This window comes from Hydra viridissima, unplaced genomic scaffold, assembly GCF_058129835.1.
Source record: "Hydra viridissima isolate aposymbiotic clone 2 unplaced genomic scaffold, HvirCarnegie_v1 scaffold_10, whole genome shotgun sequence".
NCBI lineage: Eukaryota > Metazoa > Cnidaria > Hydrozoa > Anthoathecata > Hydridae > Hydra > Hydra viridissima.
The window spans coordinates 2,816,946-2,837,921 of NW_028324309.1; the positions used below are offsets into that span (position 1 = coordinate 2,816,946).

At 31.5% G+C, this 20,976-nt stretch overlaps 2 protein-coding genes and 1 pseudogene across 11 annotated transcripts; 1 reads left to right on the plus strand and 2 right to left on the minus strand.

Annotated features, from left to right (window-relative positions):
• Window positions 1-473: 473 nt before the first annotated feature.
• LOC145193403 (b(0,+)-type amino acid transporter 1-like) lies at window positions 474-6,562 on the minus strand. 3 transcript variants are annotated; one of them, XR_016456099.1, is made up of 9 exons: window positions 3,356-3,477; window positions 2,636-3,103; window positions 2,280-2,405; window positions 1,898-2,166; window positions 1,700-1,803; window positions 1,509-1,600; window positions 1,201-1,356; window positions 931-1,108; window positions 474-766 (listed from the first exon to the last, which is right to left on the minus strand). XR_016456099.1 is itself a non-coding variant. In XM_090099371.1 (9 exons), exons 2-9 carry the CDS (start codon window positions 3,090-3,092, stop codon window positions 654-656), a joined length of 1,500 nt encoding a protein of 499 aa, XP_089955497.1. In that variant the 5' UTR covers window positions 3,093-3,103; window positions 6,496-6,562; the 3' UTR covers window positions 474-653. The 3 variants fall into 3 exon arrangements, 2 of the variants coding, with proteins under 2 accessions (XP_089955497.1, XP_079926990.2); XM_090099371.1 differs by lacking the exon at window positions 3,356-3,477 and adding an exon at window positions 6,496-6,562 and having other exon boundaries at window positions 1,509-1,605; XM_080070864.2 differs by having other exon boundaries at window positions 1,509-1,605; window positions 3,356-3,524.
• Window positions 3,535-20,506, plus strand: LOC145193239 (uncharacterized). 8 transcript variants are annotated; one of them, XM_090099364.1, is made up of 8 exons: window positions 3,535-3,642; window positions 3,867-3,955; window positions 9,392-9,476; window positions 10,529-10,727; window positions 17,793-18,082; window positions 18,705-18,993; window positions 19,190-19,650; window positions 20,110-20,506. In XM_090099364.1, the coding sequence occupies exons 4-8, from the start codon at window positions 10,654-10,656 to the stop codon at window positions 20,463-20,465; spliced, it is 1,470 nt and encodes a 489-aa protein (XP_089955490.1). In that variant the 5' UTR covers window positions 3,535-3,642; window positions 3,867-3,955; window positions 9,392-9,476; window positions 10,529-10,653; the 3' UTR covers window positions 20,466-20,506. The 8 variants fall into 8 exon arrangements, 7 of the variants coding, with proteins under 7 accessions (XP_089955490.1, XP_089955489.1, XP_089955492.1 ...); XM_090099367.1 differs by having other exon boundaries at window positions 3,554-3,642; window positions 19,201-19,650; XM_090099363.1 differs by lacking the exon at window positions 3,867-3,955 and having other exon boundaries at window positions 3,539-3,642; window positions 9,374-9,476.
• Window positions 7,317-9,898, minus strand: LOC149882615 (uncharacterized; annotated as a pseudogene).
• Window positions 20,507-20,976: the final 470 nt, after the last annotated feature.

Genomic DNA, 20,976 nt, shown 5'->3' on the forward strand with positions numbered 1-20,976 from the left:
TGAAAAGAGACTTTTGTCACATAATCGGCAGTAGAGTGCTCCTCCTCTATTCTTGCCTGATCTTGCGTCAATCGATTGCTTGTGAGATGTAACTTCGTGGTGAGAACAATTGCTCACATTCAAAAACATCTCAATCGAGGGAACCAGAACTTCGCCTGATCGATCGTGACTGAGCAATACTGAAGCAGAACATAAAAATAAAATATCTCAAGCTGTATCCCACAAACTCGTTCAAAAATAAATTGATAACAACTATTAAAACTCTTCACTCAAAAGTTGTTCAAAACATAATGGGTCGTCTAAAAGGGTTTTGTCGAAGTTTTCCGTTTGATCGCGTTGAAAAATTTTAAGAAAAAAAGCATGCAGTCTCTAGACAAATGATTGCTTTTTTTTTCTTCTAAAAAAAGTGATTGATTGAATGAAAAGTCAATAAGGAGGGTTGCTGTCTTAGTTTTAAATGTTGACAGCCCAAATAAGTTTACCCATTTTATTTACGAACAACATTGTAAATACAAAAGAAGCTCAATAGAAAACACTGTCTTTTTTTTGCATTAATAATATATTATAATAGATGGATTGATAAGGCATCCACTATACTGTATTATAGCAGAGTGATAAAGATGAATACGAAGAGCTGTACATCGTTAGGTTAATCAGACTTTAGTATCTTCAGCCATAGCATCGTAGTTACTTTGCGTAGGAGATTTGATGACGACGTTTGGTAAATTAAGATTTATTAGCATTTGGATCATTTTTGTACACTTATCTAAAAAGAAAAAGTTTCCAATATTTTAAAAATCACAATGTAAGTTCAAGGCAAAAGATTAAGTTCGTATATTCAAAACCTTGATGCTGAAATCTAAACTACTTTAGTCTCAGTTAAAAATACCATTTCTTATATCTACTACTGTAATGAAAAGTTCTAATTACCAAACAAATTAATGATAGATTGTGGTACAATCTGATACTTAATGAATGCAAAATACACAGGAATCCCAGTAAGCATGATTAGAAGACAATATGTAGACTCCACAGGGTTTTCATAAAATGGTGCAACCACAAGGTATATGGAGAATATCAGCACAAAAATCGGAATGCCAATGAAGATCTATAGTCAAAAATATATATACATTGCATGTAATCCAAATTTAACAGACCAATAGTCAGCATCTAGAGCCTTATCAAAATCATTTCCTGTACCTTAAATGGCCTGTTCGCATTAGGACTTTTAATTCTTAACCACAAAAGAGCAACTATGGTAAAGCCATATATCATCCAAGCTGCAAAGTTGAAATAGTTCATAATAGTGATGAAATTGGAAGATTCTGGTATTATCATTATCCAAGCTAATACACACTATAAAAAGTATAAAGAAATTTACTTGAGTTTTAACGTAACACAAGCTTACAATAATTTCTATAAGGATAATAAGCTTTATTCTAAATCTAATCTACAAAGTTAAACTGTGCTATGTTTTTTGTTTCAGAAAACTTGGCAAACATACTTACTGTTAGTATAAGAGCTGGAATTGGCGTTTGCTTTTCGCAGTGAAGCATTGCTAGTACTTTGGGCAAGTGCTTTTCTCTTGCAGCAGCATAAGCTAATCTAGCAAACAACTTGTCATTTTTTAAAGATAGGCTCTATTTATCTTCATATACAAGTTGCTTAAAACAAAAAACATGATTGCTAAAACGCTCACCTCCCATTGGTAAAAGCAGTACCATTTGCAGAGCCAAAACTTGAAAGAGCAACAAATACTGGCATTAGAAAAGCATACTTCCCATACACTCTATTTGCCATTGTCTAAGAAAAGAAAAAGCATGCAAATTGGTAAATTTTCTATTAAACCAATACACGTGTAAAGTCTGCAGTTTTTAAAAAGTTGTAAATACTTCACCACAGCTACTGCATTTGAGGTTGCAATCTCTGCTGATGTAAGCACAGTAAGATATGCTACATTAATGAGTACATAACACCCAGTAACTAATGGAATTCCGATGATAATAGCAAGTGGAAGATCTCGAACAGGGTTCTTTAGTTCTTCTGTTGCTAAGTTGAGGGAATTCCAACCATCAAAGGCCCATAACCCTCCGTAGAATGCATACCCTATACTTGATACCCTTGTATTTGTGCTGTTAAAGATTTTTTCAAACTCGCCATTAAAACCTAAAATTTAAAAGGTTTTTTTAATTTTTTAAAGTTATTTCTTGCTAAACATTAATAACTCTTTTTTAAAACATTACTCTTTCAAAACAAAATATATGTTCTTCATAACTTACCTTGACCTAATCTTATGAATCCAGTGATAGCAAGAAAAGCTATTGCAAGCAGCTTTGCTCCAGTAAAGACAACTTGAATATTTGTTGCCCAACGGACGCTAGCACAGTTTACAAATATAATGACACCTACAATGCAGATGATTTTATAAAATCAAGCAAAAATACTAACACTCCTAATGTAACTCAATATAACTATTAATTTACATAAAAAACCTCAGTATATTTTCTCTTAATTGTTGATATAATTTTTTGATAATAATCTAAACTTCATTAGAAAGAGATTTATACATATCTTAAAAATATATCCTAAATAATAACAATAAGTCAATCATAAATAAAGACAAAGTTAGCTCGACCTAAAAAAAACGATGCTAGAATTTTTGAAACTATGATTTTATCTTTCACATTGCAGTTGTCATTAAAAAAAGGTGCAGTCATATAGTCTCCACTTGCCAACAAAATAGCTGCCAGTGTTGCAGGTTTTAGGAGCAATGTTGATATGTAAGATAAAAGGAAAGCTGCTATGTCTCCAAAGGCTTCTAAGTAATAGTGATATTCTCCACCTGAGAGAGGAATCATTGTTCCCAACTCAACATAACATAAAGATATCATTGCAACAAGAACACCTGAAACAACCCAAACTAATAAAGCCATCCCAGGGCTTCCTGCATTAAAGAATATAGCACTTGTTGAGGCAAATATCCCGCTTCCGATCATTGTACCAACAATTAACGAGATGCAACCAAGTAGACCTACCTGGTTTGTTGGCTCTGTTTTTGTTTGACAAAGTGGTTCACGTTCCTCAGCTTCCATTTTTTTTGCATCTGTGGAATAAAAAATCAATTCATATTACTTTTATTTCATTTTTAACCTAGCTCTTGATAGGATTTTGATTTAATTAGAGCAATACTTTGAAAATGTTTCAAGATATTGCTCTTTAATGAAAATCAGAGCAAATAAACATTTGCAATACTATTAAATATCAGAACTCTAAACACAAATCTAAAAGTAAGTTAAAATTTTCTTATAACTTACGAAATGTTACTCTTAGGAATCTAATTTTTATTTTTTCTTACCAGAATCGTTATTCTTATGAAGGCAGAGCAGGTTTAATAAACTTTTGTGAATATATTTATGTAATTGAGCGTCCTTTTAACTGTTAAAGTGAATTTGGTCTCAGATTACGCTTTGTTTACATATCCAACTTTATTAACGCACGCGGTTGATGTGATAGCATTTTTTTATAAAAAAAATTCTTTAAGATATTTATTTGCGCAATTTATAAAAAGGAAAATACGTAAATAGATGTAACATTATTTTTTTAGCAATAAAAACCAAGTATGGCAGCCCGACGCCATACTTGGTTTTTATTTTTACAAACGTTGAAAAACAAATTTATTTAAAAAAACTTTTTGAAATTTTATTATCTGCGTCTGTGTTTAGATCGATAGAAATGGAATACGAAATTTAAATTAAATACAGATTTTAGACAAGAAAACTGTCATTATCATAATCAAATAATATCTCAAGAATTGTTTGTGTCTCCGTCTTCCGCAGATGAAGATTCGCCTAAAAGAGCTCGCATAGAGTAGGAGCTCTTTTCCAAAATTGTTTTGGTGTTCTTTTTTAGATAATGGTATGGCTCAATGATATGGCTCAATAATATGGCTCAATAGGTTAGAATTTAACTCAATAAATGAATACTATTTTTTGTATTTATGTGAAAATACTACAACTTGAACTGAAATGTATAAATTAATTATCACTGAGCTGATAAACAAAATATGATAGAGATCTAGAAAAGAATTGGGCCTACGTTTAAATTCCAGTCCACTGGCCGGTTCCAATGTCTTATTCTTCCCAAGATAATATAGTTTTGATTATTGTGATTTAAATTTAATAACTTGTAATTTTCCAAAAGTAATATAACTTTTAATCAGCTGTTTTGCTCTGTGTCAAATAAACGTGAAAAGATTTAAACCGCTATTACAACTGCAAATTATGAAAATATACTTCAAAAATAATTTCTCTGTTTGCCAAAGTTATTGTGCACATATGGTGTGCACAATGGCCCTCTAAGCAATTTATTCATTGATTTAATGACAATTTTCTAAGAACATTTACTTAATACAACAGCAATAACCCATGAAGATTCATCTTTAAAAATGTACTGTTTGGTGTGGTTTACTTGATCAAGACATTATTTTTCATTGCTTCTTTAAGAGTGAGAAGAGATCGAATGTTTTTGCCAATGGTAATCATTTTAACCGAATTTGCTTGAAACCAACCTGAAAAATTTTTTACATGTAGTTGATGACAAATACTTGCTTTCTCATCCTACAAATCTCATTGTGAATTGAAAAAATTCATAGTGAATCGACAAAATTCATAGTGAATTGACAAAAGCCATAGTGAATCGACAAAATATAATCAACCTGCTGATAGTTTGTTAAAATGATTTAAAAAATTGCAGTGTTAATTCGTCTTATCTTGGCTGTTAACAAAACTCAAGGGTAATTTAGTGTTACTTTGAACAAGGATGTATAAATATATGGACTTTTACACATTATAGAATAAGATATAGAATAGGCATCTTACATATATATATTTTATATCTTATGTTTAATGTATTTCCTTTTTGTTGACAAAGGGTTGTTAATAATAATCATTACTCAATTTTACATATTTATTTTTTTTTTTTTTTGCTTTTTTAAGAATATTTTTTGTTTTGGTGATGATGAGGTTCTCATTAAAATATTCTTCTTTTTTTAAATCAAATTTAATGGAGTTTGTTGTATTAAGATGCTTGTAGTGAAATGTTTATTTAACGAATTTTCATCTTGGAGTGTTAGCTAAAATGTCTGACCACTAAGTATATTTTTTGTTCTTATCTTTGCTTTGATCAAATTGACTCGCTGTTTTTTTGCTTTTTTTTAGCAGTAATATTTTATTTTGTTGTACTTTATGTATAGGTGAACTTTAAAATATATAGTTCCTATCGGAAATTCTTTATGCACATAAAAGTACATCTAGAATTTAAACATGGTTTAACGATGGTTCTATATGTTCTGAATTATATCTAATGTGTATCTTGATTTACTAGAAAGCTGAGTTAATTTTCGACGGGTAAATGACTAGTTTTATATATAGATACAAATTCAACATCTGGCTTTTATGAACGTTACTTGAATAAAATTTTTTCTCATAAAAATCAAGCGTGTGAATTAAGCTTGTTTTTTGGATTAATTTGGATGAAAAAGAACGCTTCTCTTGCACTTCTTTTACAGCGTGAAGTAAAAGAAATGACAGAAAAATAAATTAAAACAAATATAGCAAACTAGCTGAATTACCCGGCGTTGCCCGGAATATTAAGTTACAAAAGAGTTGAAAGTTGAAAACAAACCGATTGCTGAAAACAATTGAAAAAAGTTATTTTAATTAATAAGTACGATATAACTTTTAAAAGTGCAATGAAATATGGAACATGTGAGTTCGAGTTTGAAACTCGATAAATTTGAAAAACTCTAACAAACTTGTACTATTTGACTATCGAATTTTTGAACTCGCAAAACTTGAAGAATAAATTTTATTATTTTCTAAAAACTCGACTCTCAAATTTATTACTATTTAATACTTGTTTTAAACAAGTCTATCGAGTTTTTCAACTTTATCAAATTTTTTATGTTCTCTTGTTAAAAATTTTACTTTTCCTACTTTTAGCTTTAAATTACTCTTTCAAGAATAATTAAATTCACAGCTTTAATTTATTTCCAAAAAACTAGCTACCAAAGTTTGCTAGTGTGATAAAAGCATTAAAGTGTAAAAATATCGTCAAAAAATACAAACGCAGTTTCAGAGCTGTTCAAGTTTAAATCATAGTATTTTTGAGTTTTGTCATATTTGTCCAAAATTTTTAGAAAAAAGTAACTCAAGTAACGGATACAAACAATGACGGTTACAAACAATAACTACAATGATGGTTTACTGGAGCTGTTCTATACGACTCAGTATTGGATTAATTAATATTCTCAAATAATTATTATGTTTGTTAAATAACATTGTTAAAATTTAAAAACTTGATAAACTTGCGAAACTCGATTAACTGGAAATATTTGAGCGAAACTTAAACTTAAATTATTTGAAAAATTTTATTACTTGACAATTTTGTATCAAAAAACTTGAACGAAGTTTTTAAACTCGAAAAACTCAAACTCACCAAATTTGACGAACTAGCATCTTCTTAAAAGTACCATGTTGACTTGATGTATTTAAAACATTGAAGAAAATTGTTGCCGTAAGTAAGGCTGCAAGCAGAATGAGCAGAAATAAATTTACAAAATTCTCTCATAATAGTTATCATAGGGGGTTATGATAATAATAACAAGATGAAAAGTCCCTAGAATATATGAACGGTTTAGATAATAATTTGATTATTGTTATAGCAACTAAGAATAGCTGAAAGTTTATTTCAATCAATAGCTTAACCAGTCATTTAGTTAATAATGATGAATTTGCTTTGAGGAGCCCAACCCATGCAAGAGCATTTCTATTTAATGCAAGCTTTTATTTATTGCAAACTTTAGGAGTTATCTTTAAAAGATAACTTTTTTAAACAATTTAATGTTGAGCCATACTTTATTGGTTCTTGTTGAAAACTAACATCTGTAAAGTAATTATTGCCGATTGTATAATATATTTTTTACAATTTTTTATAATTTTTATGAAATATACTATTGTTTATTCTTACTTATACAACACTCCTTTCAATTCTAGTAAATTTGACCATCTTTAGTGCTTTTTTAGAATTCCAAGCATGAAAATGCATAAATGATTTTTTTCTTAAAGTAAAAATTATTTAAAATTTTAGCCTTAATTTTTAAAGAAATAATAACTTGTGCTTTAAATAATTTATGTTTAAACAAATTATTTAGAAAAAAACTTGTAAAAGAGAGCGCATTTTGGAAGTAATTATTGCTTACTAAAATTAATAACTCATTTTCTCCCAACTTTTAAAATAGGAGATAGAACAAAATAATTCTAACCTCGCGATATGATAAAGTACAGTTGCCTGCTTGAAAGATCCCTAGCAGAAGCAAAATGGCCAAATACATATTTTAGAGAAGATGTGGTACCCCTCATCATTAACACAATTACATACGATGCCAATTGCTGATCGATCTTCCACGTTGTTTTTTTCTTTATTTTCTCCATATTTATTTTCAAACCTCAAAAGTAGCTAATTAAAAGACCCTCTTTCTTAAAAACCAACCAATTTTCCAGTCAATGAGCTAAAGCAAATTTACTATTTATTTTCATTTTATCAATATTTATTGAGACATAACTTTGCTACTCTTTTATATTTGGTAAATCAATTTTCCGGCCAATTTGTACATCACATCTTTGTTTAAACCACAGCCTGTGCCAATAAAGTTGATTTACTTCTGAACAGTATTTTTTTAAATCAGGTAGATTTAAAAATGGTGTTGAACAAATATATCGATAGGCACTCAGAGATTTCAAGTATAACTTGATGCACCATCTTATAATTAAAGGATGCCACTTCATAGATCTTTTGCCTATAAGTCCAGCCTGGATTTTTTTTTGCTGCCACCACAGTGCTTGAGGTAAATGGGTTTTCTTCTCCCATATTTTTCATGTGTTTCCTTAATGACTGTCTGTTCCTCCTCTTCAAGAACAACACCTTCTTCTTTCTTTCTTTCCTTCTTAAAATGTTTAACTTCTGTTTATATTTCTGATTTAGAAAAGTAGCGGTCATTCCTTTTACTATTAGATGTGATAGATGATTGATTTTCGTTACTCTTTCTCCTGGATTTTATTACACTTAAGTTAGTACGGTAGATGGACCTTTTTGAAGTCAGAAAATTTATTTCTGATTAAATAGTAGAAGTCATTAATACCTTTACAGATGTTTATACATGAAATGATGGAGAATATAATATCAGCAGATTGAAGATTTTATTGATCTGGAAAAGATTTCTGTGTGTTCAGAAAAAGTGAAGAATTTATCACTACTTTTAACTTCAAAGCCATTTTTTGTTTTTAGATCCTGACCTGTACGAAACCATATAACATGATTTACATAAATATTCAGGATGTACTTTTTGATTGCCTAAAGTTATATCCAGCTTATAAAAGCTAAGAATTGCTTGTTCATAGAAAACAACAGGTTTTAATTGATAGTGAATAACCTTTTTTTTATTTTTCAGCCACAATTTTTACATAAATGTTTTGAAGATTCCTCGTGAAGACTCATTATCAATCCAGTAATGAGATAATAGATATGACAAAATGCGTTAAAAAAAAAGCGATACAAATAAATTCGACATTTCCGACAAAAATAAGAAATATTCTCTGATTTAAGCCCTATAATGTGAGATGAGGGTGAAAAGAACACTGAAAATCTCTCATTCAGCCTTTAAAATTACATCAAAGTAATTTCGATTTAACTTAGAAAACTTGTTTTACTTTACTCCGTCCATTCTATGTTTATAGCCTTTCAAATTTGTAGTTCTTTTTATTGCTTGTTTCTAACAGTTGTTCGTGATGATAAACAAAATACCCGTCAAAAAGAACAAAATTATCCGTCAGAAGGGATTTACTCTTGAGTTACTTTTTTTTTTGTTCTAGCTAGATTTACGGTTGCGAGACCTTTCCGTGTTGAATAATCTGATTTTGCCGAAGGCGTGTCTGATAAATAATCATTTTTAAAGTTTTTACTTCTAAAACTGCGAAACGACAATTAAGATTTTTTTTACTCATTGACATATTTTTATATAGATTTCAGCTTTCTAAAAACTATCAAAAAATAGCTACATTATAAAGTTTAATTCAAAATTAAACTTTTAGTTTAATTCAAAATGGTTATAAGATATCTTACTTAAGACCATTTAAAACTTGTTTGAAAAAGTCATCAATCCGTTGAGAAGACATTATACTCTTAAAATAATATTTCCTCAATATTTGATTTGGAAAAACTCAGTTAAATAACGTCATACTGGTAATGTTATGTTTCCTGTTGGTGATTTGGAAAACTTAAAAATTTTTTTAAAGTTCTTACGTTATCTAAGTTGCAGATTAATCTTGTTTTTCAGAAAGGCTACCTGAAGTATCTTTGAAAAAAGAAAAAGTTCGTTAGTTTTGGGCCAGTACCAGTTTGACCATCATTATTTTTAAAAAGTAAGTGTTATTTTAGGCTTTACAAATGCTTGCGTTGTGTACTACACACAAATCAAGGTTTAAACTGACGTCTCTTGATTTTCTTTTGTACCTTGAATTTCTATCAACTTTAAAATATACAAAAGCTGAGTTGATTTTAATGCTGCAGTTAAAAGAGCTCTAGAACTCAATCTTGTTTCCCAAAAGGAATCGAATCCTCCTACTCCTTCAAAAAAAAAAAAAAAATCCTATTATTTGGTATATTTTGAGTGAAACATGGAATTTTTCATGATGATATCGCGCTATATATTTTTTGGATTTGGGACCTTTTTTTTAAGTTAGGTTCCTCAAACGATCAATCAGTTCGCTTAACTTGAAGAAATAATTATGGTGTCATGACAACGTAAAAACAGTTCAATAGATGAATTGTAAATGACGGCCATAGTAGCTTATCTAAAACACCGTCGTTTAGATACTTTTGTTTCGAGAGTTAAGTAAGCGCGAAAATCATAATAATAATTGTAATAATGTGCAGCGATTTAACTGATTTTAATTTGGTTAATTTACAAAGCACTGTGCATTACTTTGCTAAAGATTAAAAAAAAAAAAAAAAAAGCGTCAGTTTATTATACAAAATGACGATAGCTAAACTTCATTTTTTGTTATTACTTCTCTACATAAAAGGTTAGCCTATTTTATTGTTTTCCTGACTTTTAAAAGTTGATAAATAATAAAAAATTATTGCCGTAAAGTCAAGACAGTTTGGACTTATTTTGACAAATGAATATACTTGTCAAGTTTCATACAATTTTGTGATTGTCTCATGACTTCGTACCAAAGCAACGCCACAAATAAAAATCGACAAAGTAATCGGATTCAAGTTCAACTGCAAAACCAAATGGAAAAAAAAAGTTAAAGCGTTACGATAATAAAGCTTATCATAACGTTTTGATATTATTTTTTACTATTATTATAATTAAAATGTTCTAATTACTATTATTGTAATAATCGCTAATACAAGTGAAAAATCTATTGTTTTTTAAGACACCAACTAGATAACTATTTTATTACAGGTACACATAGCCAACTTCAAAATGTAGTCTTAATACAAGATGTTGGTGCAAGCAAATTTTCATTTGCAATTAATCTTGTTTTCGAAATACTCAACGAATTACCTCTGACAGAATATCGCGTAAGCATGTATTCAACAAATGGTTTTGCACAAAGGTTTCACGAGTTTACAACAAGAATGTGTTTAGTGAAAAAATTATCGTAAGTCGTTTCCTCTATCTTTATTTTAAATTGAAAGAATTCTTTTTATTTGGATGTTTTAAAGTCTAAATACATTCGCTCCCAAAGATTTCAAGGTTTCCAAGCGTATGGTTCATAAAAAGTATTAGAGGGGAAGAATGGGTTGAGTTAAGCATCGGTGTTACCAAACCGTCAGTAAAAATGCGTAAAGTTTGCATAAATTTACGTAAAATGCTTAAAAAACGCGTAAATTGCGTAAAAATGCGTAAAAATGTATAATTACCGCGCTAATTTTGCGTAAAAATGCGTAATATGTAAATTTACCGCATTTATTACTGACGGTGATTACAATTATTATGAGAGACTTTGATTTTGGTCTTTGAACTGAACCTAAAGAACAACAACAGCTAGACATTCAAGAACTCTCTTGAGTGTCTAGCTGTAGCTGTTGTTATTCTTTAGGTTCAGGACCAATTTGAGAATCTGATAGAGTTGGAGAAGACTTTTCAGGTGCGCCTCTTTTTTTAGTTTTAGTTTGAATTTGTGATCTTCCCCGTTGGTGAGTCTTCTCAGTTGGTGTTGTGATATGTAGTAACTCATATGGTTCTTCTTCACATGTTTTTTCCAAATCTTTGAGGTTAGAAGGAACCCTTGTGTAATTTTGATTTACAAAAAACTAACATGTAAGTGTTTTCTGGTTTTAGAATATTCCTAAAATCTGTAACTGTCCTACCTTTTACTAAAAACATTCTTTCTGATGAAGCAGAAGTCACAAGTATAGCCGAGTAACTTCTTGTCAGACCAGCTAGCAAAGGTAACTCATTTTTATCTTGCTTCCAACATTTAAAAACATCCATATTTCTTTCAGTTAAGGCTATTGTCTGATAATTTTCACATTCAAGCATCCATAGCTTTGTCAAGGTCTGATATTTTTAGCGAAGTATAATCATCAACCAATGATTTTTAGAACTTGATTGTGGTTGGGTGATTGTCAACAAATTCCTTGATGGCAGTATTCCTCTTTTCTTCACTGTTTGCTCTTTAAGGGTATAATATGGGTGCAGAAGTGAACCCACGTTGCTGTTCTACGCATTTAAGAGCCATTTTATTTCGTTTCTAATATCTTTATTACTTGTCAACAACCTCGACGACTTTACAAAAAAATTGTTCGCTATATATAGCTTTTAAACATACAGCTTGTGACTCTTGTCAACAATTAATAATCGTTACTAAAACCGTTATAATAATAAAATTATGCAGCGTGTAAATCTTGTCAATAATTAGCAAAGCTAATTATTGGCACATAATTGACGCATATTAAAATCACAACATCTCCCCCAGCTCACCAAGAGCTCATACATAATCATGATACTTTCGGTTAGGAAACACTCTTCTCCCATAGCGAGTGAATCGAACAGGGTGTGTCTCTATCTCACAACTTGTTGGATAGTTTTGACCAGCGTGGTCCGCACTAGCGTCAGCTTCACCATCGTCCAGGGGATTTGTTTGAGAACTTGGATCTTCGATTACAACGCGTTCTAAGTTAGTTTGGGGAGGTTTAACCAGTGGTCAGATCGTAATCGTCATCAGTTGTTATGTCTCCTTTCTTGTCCCCACAACGATGCTGCAGATGAGAAAAGTGTCGTGGCAACGTATGCCCATTAACTTCAACTTCAGCTGTCAAACCATTACGCAGTGCCACTATACTTCCTTTTAACCATCGCCGTGTACACGGCGTCATATGCTTGGGCTTCATCCACACTTTATCGCCAACTTTCCATCCTTGAAACTTCGTTAGGGGTTTTTGTGTTGATTCAACTTTATCGATTCCAGGAATTCGGACGCGTTTGTATTGTTGGCAGAAGATTTCAAAAGGTGTGCCGTGTTTTGATGGAACGTTGTTGATTAAGAATACAGACATGGGTATACCACATTTTGCTCTCGCGTTTGTTCTTTTTACCGTTTGATGAACTCTTTCAACTATTCCATTTCCAGATGGTTTTTCAACAGCTCGATAAATAAGTCTTATTCCCCATTTCGACGACATAGCTTGCATAGTCTTAGATCTAAACGACTTACAATTATCTAGGAGAACTTCGGAAGGAGGTCCAAGCAATGACCATATTGTTTCTAACGATTGAACAACCATTGCTGCACTTTCATTGCTTAATGGTGACCATAACGTGTATCTGCTTGGGCCACAATCAATACAGGTGAGATATAGCAATGAATCAACGTGAGCAACATCGCAGACTACTCTTTCCCACACTTTACTGACAGCAGGATTTCCTTTATCCCATGAAACCACATGAGAATCAATTGAATTGCATTCATCACATTCAGCGACAACTTGTCTCACTGTTTCTCTGTTAACGTGGATACCAGCACGCGAGCATAACTCCATACTCTTGGAAACTCCCATGTGTGCTACTGAATGAATTTTTTTAACCTGCTGATTATCGTGTTTATAATTGATATTACATTCTTGTGTTGCAGTTTTGTATTTTATCCATTTTGCTGGCACTCGTGTGAGTTCATCTGCGACATTTTTTGTTGTTGGTATCCATGTAACATTTACATTTATGGCATAATCCTCAATCAATTTTCCAAATATCTGAAGCCATTTAGCATTTCACATTGTCCAGCACATTTTACAGGTTTGTCACGAGTCAATTCGGAATTCAACCAGCTGAATACACTATGAGAATCAGTTTTGATAGAGACATCACTTGGATTCCATTTCAATGCCATATTGAGACCTTCAATACATGCATCCAATTCAGCTACGTTGATATGCATTGCATCAGACTTTGATCGGAGCCATGTCCCATCTTCTATTTTTTTGTCACCTTGCATTATCACAACTCATTTTGCCAGCGAACTTGCATCACACCATACAGTAAGGGATGCATTTGGTTTGACATTCCATAAGCCTTTGGCTGGATCGCATTTGATGACTTTCTCCACGACCTCCTTTATAATTTCATTAACGTGCTTTTCCGTAATTGTTTCATCCCAACCTGCCTCGTTAGTACATCTTTTTACAAAGCTGCATGCAAGTCTCAACCATCCAGCAACTGGTAGATTCGCAACCAGATTACCACACAATGAGAATATCTCTCTCTTGGTGAGCACATTTTTTATAATGGGAATCTCGCGACCTCTCTTCCAAAACATTTCCTTTGTAGACGGATTTACTGTTACTTCCAATCCTAGTGCACGAACTGGGTTTTTGCCAAAATATTCAGGTGTTTTTGCGTGAAGACCCCATTTCTTCAAATGTGCCACCAGCATTCTTCCGTTTCCATTGGTTGCCAAGGTGTCATCAATGTATCCTCTTGTTAATTTTGCGAGTGCTGAATTTTGTTGGAGCACATATCGTAATATTTAGCTCATCTATATAGTCATTATAGTCATTAAGGCCAATGTCGTGTATGCACATGAATTTGTAATTATGCTCTTTTTAGATCCAACACAGAATCGTTGCTATTTGTACTCATGAGTCTCCAATCTCTCATTGCATCGTTGATAACATCCGCATCCCTTGTAGAGGCTTTTACATAGGCGTTGAGTTCGCGATAATCAAGCACCGGTTTTATCTTCTTTTTTTTATCTTGTATGACGCACATCAATGGTAGTAATCCTTTAGCTTTGCCCATACTTTTTTCGTCATATTTGACAAGTATGCATTCTTTGATCCATTCGTTAATTTCGTTGTCGAACGCTTCACGATGTTGATTAGATACGTTATACTGACTTGTTCTGTTCTTCATTTTGGGTTCGTTCTCCCACTCCCAACTAACAATCCGTTTTTTGCCATCAAAATAAGCTTTGCTTGTTCCAATTTCAACAGTCGCAACGCGGGGTGTCGATGACAACTTAATTAGAGAATTACAGAATTTTAATTTCCCAGTGCCAATTTTCAGCTCATCACACGACTTTATTAGATCCATGCCCATAATCATGTCGTATTTGTTTATTACTTCATCCACGCATAACACCAATGCATTAAGCAGGCACCCATTCGTTGGGTGGTATATTTTAGTAACAACTTCCTCACATCAAATCCTTCCGCCCATTGTTGCAACATCCACTACACGAATCACTTTTTAGTTAGATGGCAGTAGCTTCTTGGTGATGATTGATTGCGAGCAACCAGTATCTACAAGCGCTGTAGCTTTTCTTCCGTTTATCACCAAGTCGATAGTAGGTAGTACAGTTTCGGGACGAGTTCTTCTAGAAATGCCTAATGCGAACTCGTCCCTTTTAAGTTTTCCTGGTTTTGTCGACGTTTGTAACAGTCCTTCGCAGCATGTTTATGCGAGCATTTCTTGCATAAAGAGGTACATTTACGTGCAAAGTGGTTTAATGATTCGCAATTGAAACATCGCATTTCTTTCTTTCTCCGAATATGACTTGTCATTACTGTCCCAGTTGTTCGGTAACTTGCATTTACCTCTTAATTCAGAGATAAACATGCCGCATCCAATCTGGTTTGTACAATTACGGATGCAGTCTTGACGCAATCGTCAAAGCTCTACGCATCCTCTCCCCGAAGAATGGCACGCAGAACAGCACCATCATTAACCCCAATGATGAATTGATCACGAAGTCGACCGTCTCTCTCTGAAGGCAAGAACTTACATTCTTGAGCTGCTCGAATCACTCGATGCGCAAACGTAGTATCGATTCTTCATTACCACGATAAGTTTTCCCAAATTCATACCGTGAGATTAACGATGATTTTCTTATCTCCAACGTTTCAAGTTTCACCACCAACTCTTCGTACGAAACGTCCTCTGGCAGTTCAGGTGCTGTTAATTCTTCCATTGTATTGTAGATTTTCGACGGCAGAGCAGCAAGCAAATACGCTACTTTTACGCTATTTTTATGCCTTAAGCTTACATTGAATAGAAATGCTTTTGCATGGGTTGGGCTCCTCAAAGCAAATTCATCATTATTAACTAAATGACTGGTTAAGCTATTGATTGAAATAAACTTTCAGCTATTCTTAGTTGCTATAACAATAATCAAGCTATTATCTTAACCGTTCATATTTTCTAGGCGCTGTTCATTTTGTTATTGATATCATAACCCCCTATAATAACTATTATGAGAGAATTTTGTAAATTTATTTCTGCTCATTCTTTTTGCAGCCCCACTTACGGCAGCAATTTTCTTCAATGTTTTAAATACGTCAAGTCAACATGGTACGGTTTCTAGAAAGCAGGGTCAGTGACGTAGGTTTTTAATAGTTTAAGTAGAAACAAATCAGAATTTATGAAGATTTTTCTAAATATGCGATAGAACCAATACAATAAAATGGTTGATGATGTAGATATCAAGAGCCATTAACGCTTAAATGCATGATTTTTTAGAAAACACCAGAAAAAATCATATACATGTATTTTAATGTCTGTCCGTTTAAAAAAATTTTGAAAATGATATTTTAAAGTTATAATATTTTTTAAAGAAAGGCATGTGTTGCATATTTGCAACATCATGCATAAAAATCTAATTTTATAAAGAAGTATAGTAATTTTTAAAACAATTGTTTTTCTTATTGCAGCATATATGCACCCCACAATTTTCATATAAAATTTGTGCACACCCTTTGCATTTAGGAAATTTACATTTGAGTTGTCCATCAATCCAATTTAGGCGATGCCCAACTTGATCAAGGTGAATTTCCTTTGGTAACGCATACTAAGACGATCCACTTTTTAGGCCATTATTTCCTCCAATCTTACATTACTTTGGCGACCTCGGTTTATGGTATTTCTTTGTCCAATTATCAATAGACAAAAAGAGAATTCTTTCCGGAACTCAAAAAATATTATTTTTTTCTAAGTGTTTGTCATTAGATTTTAAAACCCTTTTGTAAAGAATCCATGAATTTGCTAATGACATGTTAATGAAACGATAAAATAGACGCATAAACCATTTCTTGCTTTTTAATATAATTTTTTCCCTAGCAGTTAAGGCATTCATCAAATCCCATGTTACAATTGTACTCTTCAATTGCAAATGGACAACTAACGAACTCATGTGATGCCCCTCTAACATCTTTTTTAACTAATTTTTCTGTTGGAAGTTTGCAATCAGGTATTCTATTGCGTCATATAGTGTCTAAGCTTAGTATATCTTTTTTAGCTAGATATGCTGATAGAGCAGAACAGATGTGTTAATTATCAAAGTACAGTTTGTAATTTTAAACACTTTTTAAAAAAATTATAATACCACAAAAGGGACTAAAATGCATAAAGTAGCATTTCTGCAACATACAAACTTAACATCATTACTTGTTATAACATCGAATTTGTGATAATAAATGAGTTTTAAAATTAATGCCAACTTTTAGAAAAAGAAAAATAATTTTATTTGTTTATAGATGAACGAATTATATACTATAAAAGTCACTGGAAAATCAAATAAAGTGGTAAACTCAGAAAGATGTGATGCGACTAAAACTACTCTTACGCAGTGGTTCAGAGCATGCGCAAATTTCAATTTTACGATGTGTCAATACAGCAACACCATTCTTTGTTTATAAACTAATTTAAAAAAAGTTTTATATGCGTTAAATAAGTATATTGCATTTCTGCAACACTATGCATTTAAGGGTTAAGATTTAGGAAATATAATTGTTGACTGTTTTACCACTCATTAAGAACGCACTACTTAACATCTAATACCGATATCGCCAATTTTAAGAAATTGCAGCAAATGTAAGTGACATTGGATGACTCAAGAAAAAATCCTTAATGATATCAGGAATGAATTTTTTGAAGATAAATTTGAATATAACTTTAGATTTTGATCTAGAATTTTATTACTTGTTTTAATACTTTTTCATACTTACTTGCTTTAATGATATTATGCCAGAGATGAGTTTTGATGATTTTATGTCTAAGATCAGTTAAGAATATTTTCTATAGTCTTGGACTTGCAATTTCAATTCTTGAGGTTAAGCTACACTTGTAGTACTTCATAGGGTTCAGATAGATTTGTTAATTTTTTTTTAAGAGTTTGGTGTAAATGGAGTTGTATAATATAAGATGTTCCTCCATTTTGTGTTTTCTTTAGTGCTAACCCAAACCGCTACATCAATATTTGGAAAACTCTCAAGTCTAGTGTACAAGAGATTACAAGATGGCAATATAATGAAAAAAATATAATTGTTTTGATTACTGACAGAGTGTTACCAACCTTAGCACTTAACATCTTGCGCAAAGCACAAGAATCAACTGAAAATCTTGGGATATATATATTATATGTTGGGTTTAAAGAAAATTTTGTGTACCAGAATGGAGGTTTTTTATTAATTTCAAAAAGATCTATACGTCAATTTCTCTATTACTTACCATTCCTAAAAGGTAAATTGATTTTTATTTCCTTTTTTTGATTCCTTTTTTTTTTTTGTTTTACTATTAAGTGTTTACTTGGTAAGTTTCAGAGTTTTAGTCCTTTAAATCAATTTTTGATGGTGTTTGCCTTGGTCTCAAGGATACTAACCTTAAGACAGTTAATCTTTCTAAGTAAATTAGTAGTGAATTTTCGAAATTCTATTTGTGATTCCAATTTTTTTTTTAATTTTATTTCTATCATGGAAAGTTAACGTTTCTATATGGTTGTTGTGGTCAAATTATAACATTTTTGGAAATTTAATAGAATGCTTCTCTGAGATTATGAATATTTAAGCTTTTTGAATTTTAATAATTTAAGTTTTGAAAAATGCAAAAAATATCAGCTTACTAATTTCAATTACTTTTTTTTACTATGTTTAAAATAGCGAATAGAAAAATATCTCTTTAACTTAAAAAGCTATTAATTATTTAATTGTAGAATGTTTTTTTTATCATTTCACCATTATGACATATTTATATGACATACTTATAATATATGTATCAATATCAGTACAAGAAAGATAAATCAATCTTGTTAAATTGTTATCTAATTCCTTTTAACTTTGAAGTTTTGTTTTATCTACACTTTTAGCTGATAGACAATTATGTGTCTGTCAATCGAAAGATGATTGTTCTCCAAAGACTGATGAGTGCAATCGTCAGTGTGATTGTGTAAATGGTAAATTGGTAAATTGTAAACGGTTGCGTAAGGAATTTTCTTCCATGTCTCTAGAAGAGAGAATGCTTTACATAAATACAGTGAAGGAGATTTCTAGTAATAAAAAGTATGCAAAATTATATGAGGATTACATTGCTATACATTTTAAATACTTCACATTGGGCATCCACTCAACTCAGCAGTTTTTACCATGGCATAGACGGTATAAAAATTACTATATGCTCATTCTTTTTTACCTCAAATAAAATTTATATTAAAGTGAGATTAAGAAAAAATTTGCACTTGAAAATTTAAAAATTTAAGAAAAGAGACTTTTTCCTAAATAATCAAACAATTTTTTTCGTTTTTTTTTAAAGATTTTCATAGCTTTTTAATTTTTTTGTTTTTATTTAATCTAGCTACACTTTAGGGTTTGAAAATTTACTTCGATTAATCGATTGTCGTGTTACAATACCTTTATGGAATTGGGCAAAACATTCAAGTATAGTTTGGAATACCTCTTCAACTTATCACATGTGGGATAAACATGGTGGGTTTGGAGGTGATGGTGATGAAAACAAGTCTTACTGTGTAACAGATGGTCCCTTTAGTTTTGAAAATTGGGAAACCACAGTCTTGGAAAGCAAAAAAGAAATAGTAGTAGGAACCTGTTTTGGTCATTTAGAAACTATTACTGATGGTTGTGTTGAAACTAGTAATTTACCGGAATTTAGTCACTGTTTGAGAAGGCGTTTTAATGGAAATTTGCCAAATATCAGTCAAGTAATAGATGCTGTTAACAATAATGGGCTTGAAGATTTCTTTAAGTTTGAGGACATTTTGAAAAGAGAAATGCATGCACATATCCACGAAAGGGTTGGTAAGTCCTTTTTCTTTTTCCACTTTTGATAAGCACCTGATAGTAAGCGAGGAAGATATTTGTTTTTACGCAATATTTTTAGCGTTCTTTCTTTGGTTGATAATGAAATAAAATTAAAAAAACAGATGAAAGTCACAAAGACTTGCACTCAAATATACAAAATACACAAAAAAAAGGCTGGCATGTTCCTTTTTTTTTGATATAATTGATCGCCGTTACTCGATTATTTCGGAAAAGAATTTTTGAAAATAAAAAAAGAACATCAGGTAACCTTTTTTAAAAAGATATTAGAATCATCAGTAGCTTTGGCAGCAGTCCAGCTCAAAAAGAAGCCAAAGCTGGTTTTATAGAAAGTGATATCGATAGCTGAAAACTAAGTTTTCTTTATCTTTAAAGCTTTGACGACACTAATGACACAATTGAGGTTTAGTAAACAATTATGTCACTTGTTATATTTAGGGGGCCACATGCGAACAATTTTTGCTGCCACCTCGCCTGAGTTTTTCCTCCATCATTCTATGATTGATTCTATCTGGTTTGAATACCAAAAAAAATGCAAGGAATGTGTTGTTGGAGGTTTTAATAACACCCGTTTACTGGCCTATAAGCCGATTCAGTTTCTGCAAGACTATCTTGACAGTTCAAATCTCGGAGGTTGTGGTCTTCAAGTGACATACGAAGCCGATCTTTTTCAAACAACTAAAAAAAATCAGGTCGATGAAGATCTAGAAGATCTAGATATGATGAATTATAGTGAAGAAGATACACTAAAGGACGAAAAAGACACAATTACTAAATATGACGATATCTTATAATTAGTTAAGTAAACATGACCAACGCACTTATGAGATAAAAATTTGTTTTTAAATTGTTCACGGTGGTAAATAATACGCATCCTCCCACCTCACCCCTCACCCCTCCACTCGCAGGTTATATTTTAAAAATGATGTCGAAAAGGCGATTTAAAAATTACACTAATGCCCAATTCACACCAAAAGTAAAACTTGTTTTAATCGTAGTTATTAAAACTAGTGATTCATTTTTCCGTTCACACTGCTTTTTAAAACGGTATCTAAATAAAACAACATCACGAAATTATTTTATTAAAAAAATTTCTGTTTGGAAGCCGAGAGGTTTTATAAATCTCCTTGAGAAAAAAAAGATGAAATGAAAAATATATATTCCAAAGAGACTATTTACAAACGTATTATGTTAATATAATATGATTTGCGTTTAATTAACTTTTTCTTCGACATCTTCGAAAATCGGTATCTCTTCATTTCGTAAATTTTCCTTTTTTTATTATTCTTAAAAAAAAAAAAGGAA